The sequence below is a fragment of the Lucilia cuprina genome, chromosome 6 (genome assembly GCF_022045245.1).
Source record: "Lucilia cuprina isolate Lc7/37 chromosome 6, ASM2204524v1, whole genome shotgun sequence".
Taxonomy (NCBI): Eukaryota; Metazoa; Arthropoda; class Insecta; order Diptera; family Calliphoridae; genus Lucilia; species Lucilia cuprina.
Genome location: NC_060954.1, coordinates 260,831 through 269,884, shown reverse-complemented (window position 1 = coordinate 269,884; position 9,054 = coordinate 260,831). Strand labels below are relative to the sequence as shown.

Genomic DNA, 9,054 nt, shown 5'->3' with positions numbered 1-9,054 from the left:
GAAAAAAATTATTTTTGTCTTGTTGTACTACTTTCACAAGAAATTGATTAAATGTTAAATGAAATATTTTTTTTTGACAACCACTGCAGTTTCACAATAGTTTATTTAAAAATTATAGAAGTAACAAAATTTTCATGTTAATTAATCAATACTTATAAAATGGCTTACATTTATTTCAAAATATAAAATTAATCAACTTACACGTATTTATATAACCATTTCAAGATTTATTGGGTTATTTCCCAAAACTAGTGATTGAAATTGAAATAAACACATCACACGTATGTATGTATGTATATTGCAATATATGTACATATGGATGTAGTTTCGTTTATGTATCTGTGCGATTAAAATTTTATTTAAAAATGTTCTTTCTCTCTCTCTCTCTCTCTGCCTCTTGTTTTGTCACTGCACTAGTAATCATTGTTGTTATTGCTGTTGGTGTAGTAAAGTTCTTTACGCAAAACAAATATAACAACACGCCAAACAACAAACCACTCATGCATGTTTATTATCTGTGGTTTATATGAATTGACCGGAAATGGCACAGATGCATGCACACATTCTCATATAAGTAAACATATCGATCCCTTAAACAGTGAGTTTTTAACAAAAAAAGCAGAGATTTATCAACGAACACATTTCTCTTAAAAATAAGCCTCGACATGTATTTATAAATTTTAAATATGTAACTACTTTTGTTATATGTATTTCAATATACGAAAAAACAGCACATATTTTTCACTTTTTTATAAATAAGTTTTATGATTTATAGAATTTGAGAAAAGTTTATCTGTTCATAGTTCTTTACAAGTTTCGACCCCACAAATTGAATAAATTAAATGAAAATAAAAGAAACAATTTTTTAGTGATTCCAAAATTTTAAGACTGAAAGTTGGATGGGCATAGATGAAGTAATATTGTTGTTCTCCTTCTTCTTTTTCATTTGAAGAATTGTCTACCTCCTGTCAAGTCTGTGTGGAAAATAATGCTTCTAGAGATCTTTTTTCGTACTTGCATGGATTGAATTTAACTTTTTGTTCGCTTTTTCTAAGTAATTTTTTGCTGGGAAGTAATAATATGATTATATTTTAAATCATATACTTAAGTAACTTTTATGTTTTTTCATGGTATAAAATTTTAAATAACTTTATTACTTCTCACTGCATTTACTGTTACAAATGTTAAATATTCTTCTAATACCTTGACGCTTCTAATGAGTATGAACATTTCAAATTGGCTTAAAAAAAAATAAAAAAAATCAACGAGCAATAAGTCACAAAAGCGAAGCATAAATTTTATACTTTTTTCATTTCAATAATATTTTGTTGCAATGCTTAATGAAAATCGTATTACAAATAATTTTTGTAAAGAGTTTTGGACATAAAGACTTTAAGTTTGTAAAACCACACCCATTTTGGAATAAATGCTTTACATCAAAGCTTTAAAATGTACAGATAAAAAGTAAGTAAAGCAATAAAAGCTGTAGCAGGGCGTCAAGTGTATTGAAGATTGTTAGAAAAAGAGAAGAAGTTGGTAACAATAAACATGAAATGGAGACATCATAAAACCGGAAACTGTGTACGTTTATTGAATCTGTAACATGGAATTATATTTGATAAGCATTTCCGCTTATAATGATAATAATGTTGTGGATGCTTTTCCTTTAGCTTCTGCTGTAAAGTAAAGTCAATGTTGTTGTTATTGTAGTTGTTATTAGAGTTGATGTTGATTGTGATTGTAATGATATTGCTGCCACTGCCACTGCTGATATTGTTGTTATTGTTCGTAGTGATGCTGACTGTATCCGTATAGAAAATCCAATATCATTTTTTTCAATTTTCTCTCATCACATTTTCCAGTTAGTATTTATTTTTTATTATTTTTTATTTTAAAACCTCAAGTCACAGAACCAAAAGTCATAATTTTTCTGTAAAGTTTCTTTTGTTATTAATATTGTTGCTATTCTATACTATACTATCCTGTCTTTCTATCTTATGTATTTACTTATTTTAACTCTATTAATTTTTTATTCTTCCAAACTTTAGGTCTTAGTGTAGAATTTGATATAATTTTTGCTTAAATCTTAAAAAAAGAAAAACAAAAATAAAATAAATAGTTTATTGCAAACTAGATTGCTTAAAAAACTATGTATGTATGTGTGTATGTGTGTGTGTGTGTTTATAATGATTATAACATTTATTGCTTGGTTTGGCTCAATTTATAGTGATTGGTTAAGAATGCATTTGTTTGCATAGATGCGTGATAGTTTAATGTTTTTGAAGAGTGGTTTTAATAACGATTTATATTAGTTGCTTTCATTTATGTATTTATTATACAACATCAAAAATAATAAATGGCTTTTGGTATATAAGTATATAGTACGTTAACCATAGATAAAAGTAATGCATTATATTTGATTAAATTTTTTATGTTATTCCTATATCAATTTTTATGATTTTAAGAGTTCTCGGTAAAAGGTCACAAACGACATGGCCAAATATTAAAACATACATATATTTCATGTAGATGTAATATGATACAAAAATCTTCTATATTAATTGTATTGGAATCTTATTTTATAGAATGATTGTATTTTAACCTCATCAATTATGTACCCTCTCAGTAGGTATTTAAATAGAAAGACAAAATTATGTATATATGTATGTATATACATATGTATATATGATGGGAAGTAAATAAATATCAATTGTGTCCAAAATACTTTTCTGTAAAGGTAGATTTGTATTTATTTTGTTAAATAAAGTTTTTTCTTGTTCAATAACACTATTAAATGTAGTCATCGTCTTGTTTTAATAAACTTTCAAAAGTACTAAATCTTCATTGTTGCTTTCAGTTTTCTGTTGGATGTTGAAGTCTGAATTTGTTAGTTGTATTCTCTGGTGTATCGTATATTTTGTATGCGTGTACATATTTATATACTTACACACATACAATTACGTGTGAGTATGTATGTGTGTAGTTGTAAGTGGAAGCATGTTTGTGATAATTCATAAAAATCTTCTTTAATTTATAAATACAGGCTGTCTACGCTTATAAGTTAAACAAATTTGCCTGTAAGTGGCAATTTGTTTTATGATCTGCTGTGTTAGCTGGCGTCCTCTCTATTTCTCCCACTCCCATTATTTATCCCCAATCGCCAACACTCCCCATCTCACACATACAGAAGTATTTTAGCCTTTCTTTGTTGCCAAACTAACAAAAAGACGGTTTGTTAATATTTTAACAGCAAATTTGTGAACAACATCCGTAATCCGAGGCACTTATCAATAAGTTTCTTTTGTTACTGTGATGCTTTTGGAACATGGTTGGTGTATTAAGTCGAAGCATGAAGAAGGAAAAGTCGTAGTATTGAAGAAATTGCTCAAGCATTCGAATATGTGAGCCTTTAAATCTACTTTACTCTTAAATACACACGCAAACACACAGATATATACATACATGCACAAATAAGACACAGGGAATATGCCGTCCTATTATTTATGCATGTCACGTTAAATTTATAGGTACTCAGAGACTTGACTTATGAAGGCAAAAGAACTGAAAAAAGTTACTTTTTCTTTAAATTACGTTTAATTTTTTTGGCCTTGATTTTCTGGATATAAAAAACTTTTTCTGACTTTTGCAATTTAGAATGAAGGAAAGGGTGAGCGAGAGTGGGAGGGAAAATAATAAAAAATAAGATTTAAAAATGTGTGTTCATTTATGTTTAATTCTTAAATTAATGAGCTGTTCTTCAATCTCATCCTTTTTCAAAGGGATTTATGCAAAACTGATCTTTATTTGGCTTAAATCCTTTCAGACTTGATTTTAATGTGTCTTGATAAGTTGTGTCTCTGCAAAAAGGGAAACTAAAAACACCTTTACAGAATTTATGTAAATGTTGTCATTGTCACTGTTTTTGTTTGGCGCAGAAGGACTTCTTTTTCCTTAATCTCTAAAACCCACACACTGACATATATCTAACTCTATAGACCCAAATATTGCTGCCACTTCTTCCATTTTTGGCTTTAAATATCACAAAATGTACTGTTTATTTCTATGAATGTGTATGAGTATAAATAACTAAATGTGTTTGTGTGTGAGTATTCATGAGAATGTGTAGAAATGGCATTTATTTGTTTATATGCAAATTAGGGTCACTTTTTAAAGTTGTTGTTGTTTTTTATTCTCTTTTAGTTGACAATTTGTTATATGAAACAATTTTTTCCACACAAATTGTAAAAACGTAGAAACTCAGTGTTGATAGGAGAATTTGCAAATCCGAACAGGCATTAGATTATTTTTTGTATTACTTATAATGCTCATTTTTATATTCAGTTGGTTGAAAGAGGTGAAAGGTTTCCAGCACACACAAATAATTTATATAGAATTCTTTTATTTATAACATTTTTTTTAATACATACATATAAATTCAAATACACATACATACGACAAATTCATAAATAATTGGAGTGTTTTTATATGATAAAGATAATTGTTATTATCGAAACACAAATTGAGGACATTACAAATCTATACGAGGGTAAATCAATTGAACCGTTAAATTACATTTAGGTTTAACTCATTTATTACAATGCCATTAGCAATGATGATTTTGCATTCTATTTCATTGGATTTTATATTCTATGAACAAAAACACTGTAAAAACAAAATTCATATATTTTTAAAAGTTACTAAGTAATTATTTATTTGATTTAAACCAATTAACAATACTCGTATTACACTAATACGTTTCAAAATAGATTAAAAATACTATTTAATAATTATTCGAAATTTTATGTTTGTAGATTGCATTTGTTATTATTATCTCTCTATGAAAATATAATTATACACATATAATGTGCATTCAGATATGCGATAATATTTGCTCATTGTCTTACTAGGATATCAAACGCATGTTTGCGTATTTCCTGCCCACCGAAGGGTATAAATATACAATGATCCCCAGGTGAAACTAAACCTAGAGTCAAGCTGCCGCAATGATGAGCTCGACCTACAAACAAAGGTTCTCCATCTTCAAATCGGTCTGTAAACACAGCATTGTTAGGAATATTTTGGGAATCAGTATTAATCCAATTATAATTGTATCCACACAAAATTTCAATTTCAAATTTTTTGATTTCGGAACCATCATAACAAATATAGGCTTCACCTCTGCTAGGAACAACTTTCGTCGGTATAAATTGACCTTCATGCCATGATCTTCCTACAAAGATGGCTGTGCCGTCCGAGTCGTATCCAGCTACTACGGCATCGTGAGGAGTGTGATCCAATGGTGAGGGCATCCACTTGTCGTTGTTTTCGCATACTAATACTTCATATGAGCTTAGACTAGTTTCTTGCCCTCCAAATGGTATATACAAACAACTATGCGATGGATGTACTTTACCAACACTCAAGCTGTTGGCATGATGGCCACGCCCAATATACAATGGCTCACCACTAGATGTAACTCCACTAGATACTGCATTGGAGGGCACATCTCCATTTTCACAGGGACACCAACCATAACCCGGTCCAACAAGAACTTCATAATGGTTTTTTGGAATTTCCTGTCCACCCCATGACACAAAGGCACAACCCTTGCTCGGTATTACTTTGGCTGGTAAAAGATCATCTTCATGTATGGCGCGTCCTAAATAGATGGGTGTACCATCACAATCATAACCACCTTCAATCGCGAACTCTGGCAAATCGTCTGCCGATGAAGATTGTATCCAATAGTGCTCTACAAAGAATTATTTATTAAACATGTTGCAGATTTCCTTTTTGTTCCAAAATATTACCCATGATTTACTTTGCAAAATATTGATGCGATCTGTGTTGTGTATTAAACTCACAAGAATCAAAGTGTATAGAACTGATTGGAATCAGCATTTAAATAGTCCGACTTGTAAATTAATATTGTTTCATTTCTTTACATATATACATACAAATATAAATGTTGTGGTCAGCGGCAAAACATTACGGAATTAGAATAGTGATATATGTATGTCTTTAAATATAACTAACGAATAATCAAATGATAAATATTTATATTGCCAGCCAAAAAAGAACTTCCAAAAAGCAAAAGTCCATGGAAATAATAAAAAAGTCCTGCATATGCCATGATTTTAACATGTGGACGCCCTCGTAAAAATCGGAAGTATTTTTAATTAGTGTTATTAAGAAAAATATAAGCATTTATTAAGTACATATATTAATTTAACAGTGCTATGACAATTTAAAATAAATAAATTTAACTCTGTTAAGTTTACTGATAACAAACCAAATTATGAATAATAATTACTCAGTCCAAAACAAAAAAAAAACAAACAGATCACCACAAATAGCATTAAATTTATAAAATCAACTTGTATGAATCAATACATTATACGATCGGTAGACATACAGTTACGGGCAAAAAATGAGCAAATATATTACGAATCAAAATTTCACAAAAAATTAAGTTTTATTTTATCTTTATATACGGGTTTCCACATGCATGTGGGTTGCTAGGTGAAATCGATATTACTTATTTTCAATATCAAATAAACCTTTTTCAATATTATAATCTTTAAATTTGTGAAAAAGTTCATCAATATTGTGATTTGAACAGAGAGACGGACGGACGAACATGGCTAGCAGTACTTTGAAATACGTTCACACTAATCAAATATTTGACGATAAATACGAAACAACAATTTTTGTTAAATATTTCCTTGATCTTATACGATTTTTGCAATTGCAAATAATATCGAAAGATATATCATATTTATATAAACAAATTTGTCGATGCATATAATTTCAGACTTAGTTTAAGTTTGGGAAGTACTATTCGGAATTATTGATTTTACATACATATTAAGAATATGTAAATAGTTTTAAAAGTAATTTTTGGGGAACTTTTTTATTTTGTTCTTGTTTATTAATATTAAAATGTTATCAGAACTTTAGATATGTGCCGTGTTTTATTAATACATATAAAGGTGATAATAAATCATACGTATAGTATTTGTAGTATATGACAAATCGTTTGTAGTATATGTTATCGTTTTGTTGTTGTATTCATAATGTATTTATCATTTTTTTATTTTCAAAACCCTTTGGGTTTTCTATAACAAGTGTAAATTTGATATTGAATGTTTAGTATCAACAGCTCCGCGCTTCAGTGAATAACGTGTTTTTCAATATTTAATTTTTAATTATAATTCAATAATATTTTCCATAAACGGTTTAAAAGTAACAATTAAATAGCAAAATGATGGGTGAGAAAGAAATGTTCATTAAATTGATTAAAAAAATGAAAATAACTGTTTGTCTTTAAACAGAAGTTTAAATTTTATTTATTAAATTTTTTGTTTATTTTTGCACTTGTTTGTCCAAATCTATCGTACTGTCTATATTTGCACTTAAATTATGTTTACTTTTTCTTTTTGTAATACATTTTTAGGTTCTTATCACCCCGGTGGTATTATCAGTCCACGTATGTTATCTTTCAATGCACAATTTTTATATAAAAAATATGATAAATAGCAAGCACAAGATCTAAGTATAAATACTTTAGTATTTGGTTACCATTTTTGATAACCAAATGATATTTTAATACCTTGTTTTTAACTGGTGATTAATTATTAAAATTCGTTTTTTACTGAACTACTAATTTTGTAGAAACAACATGGGTACACTCTGCACCTGGAGCACCTCTGCCACCATTGGCTGTAATCGGTGGCCATGACTGTGATGGTTCCCCGATATATGTTGGTCGGGCTTATCACGAAGGAGACAATATGCCCGCGAAAGTTGTGCCCAGCAAGGGATGTGCATATATAGCATGGGGAGGCCTCGAACATGTAAAGACACACTACGAAATATTAGTTGGCCAAGGCTATGGTTGGCAGCCATGTTATGGAGGTAATGTTCCCCCCAACGCTGTGCGCACAGGCATGACATGCACAGGAGAACCTTTATACGTTGGCAGAGGACATCATGCCAACAGCTTATGTGTTGGAAAGATTCAACCCTCTCATGGTTGTTTGTATATACCTTTCGGAGGCCAGGAGATACGTTTAAATACGTATGAAGTGTTGGTGTTTGAAAATCGTGAAAACTGGGTGGCTTCAACGCCAAACTACACTCCACCAGGTGCAGTTGTTGCCGGACACGATACTGATCGTGCTGTTATTTATGTAGGAAGAGCGATGCATGAAGGAGAAATGTTACCATGTAAATTTATACCCAGCAAGGGATGTGCATATGTCTGTTATGGTGGTTATGAGATAAACAAACGTAATTTTGAAGTATTGTGTGGTTTCGGTTATGCCTGGATTAAGCCACACCATCATGTTATTCCACCTAATGCAGTATCTACCGGTCGATCTCGTAATGGTGAACCTCTGTTTGTGGGTCGCGGTCATCATAGTGGAAGTTTAACTCCCGGTTTAGTTTCCGTCAGCCAAAGATGCCTTTTCATTCCATATGGTGGTCGTGAAATTCGTATTAATGATTACGAAGTTCTAATCAAACAATAGACGAGTTGTAATAATTGTTTTACAAATTAAATACAACTCCTGAATGTGAATTAATATACAAAGATTTAAATGAATATAAGTACATATTAAAAAAATAATAAGAAAACAATTAACAAAAAACAATCTGTTAATGTTCCTATTTTTGTTTTAATGGCCTCAGTAATGGTTTACGTTAAAATGTCATAAATCAGTTGCAGTCAATAGCTGTCTAAAAACTCATTACATTCATAAAACTGAATGAATGCTAAATGTTTGTATGCTGTTGGTGGCAATTAGTAGCAAATAGTGAAGTGAGTGTTGCAAGTAGTCTTTTTAATGGCATTGCATACAATATGAATGACTTGTGTGAGTGACCAACATTAATGAGTTTAAACAGGGGGCACTGAAAAACGCTTTACGTTGACACTATTGATGTTGATGTTATTGTTTGTTTGGAAAGACCCAGAAAACAAACAACGAAAGTACAATCTGATTTATGACTCCTGCCACACTTAAATGCAAAAATTTTGTTACATTACAA

The 9,054-nt window shown here is 30.1% G+C and overlaps 2 protein-coding genes across 3 annotated transcripts; one reads left to right on the top strand and one right to left on the bottom strand.

Moving 5' to 3' along the window:
- Nucleotides 1-4,544: 4,544 nt before the first annotated feature.
- LOC111675701 lies at nucleotides 4,545-5,957 on the bottom strand. Its single transcript, XM_023436513.2, has 2 exons — nucleotides 5,811-5,957; nucleotides 4,545-5,752 (listed from the first exon to the last, which is right to left on the bottom strand). The coding sequence occupies exons 1-2, from the start codon at nucleotides 5,812-5,814 to the stop codon at nucleotides 4,893-4,895; spliced, it is 864 nt and encodes a 287-aa protein (XP_023292281.2). The 5' UTR covers nucleotides 5,815-5,957; the 3' UTR covers nucleotides 4,545-4,892.
- Nucleotides 5,958-7,133: 1,176 nt separating this feature from the next.
- LOC111675705 lies at nucleotides 7,134-8,645 on the top strand. 2 transcript variants are annotated; one of them, XM_023436516.2, is made up of 3 exons: nucleotides 7,134-7,271; nucleotides 7,457-7,489; nucleotides 7,675-8,645. In XM_023436516.2, the coding sequence occupies exons 1-3, from the start codon at nucleotides 7,265-7,267 to the stop codon at nucleotides 8,532-8,534; spliced, it is 900 nt and encodes a 299-aa protein (XP_023292284.2). In that variant the 5' UTR covers nucleotides 7,134-7,264; the 3' UTR covers nucleotides 8,535-8,645. The 2 variants fall into 2 exon arrangements, with proteins under 2 accessions (XP_023292284.2, XP_023292285.2); XM_023436517.2 differs by lacking the exon at nucleotides 7,457-7,489 and having other exon boundaries at nucleotides 7,142-7,271.
- The last annotated feature ends 409 nt before the right edge of the window (nucleotides 8,646-9,054 follow it).

Bases quoted from the DNA above. Each gene is read 5' to 3' on its own strand.
- LOC111675705 (XM_023436516.2), top strand. The intron at 7,490-7,674 runs GTATGTTATCTT...CTAATTTTGTAG, and splicing joins CGGTGGTATTATCAGTCCAC to AAACAACATGGGTACACTCT.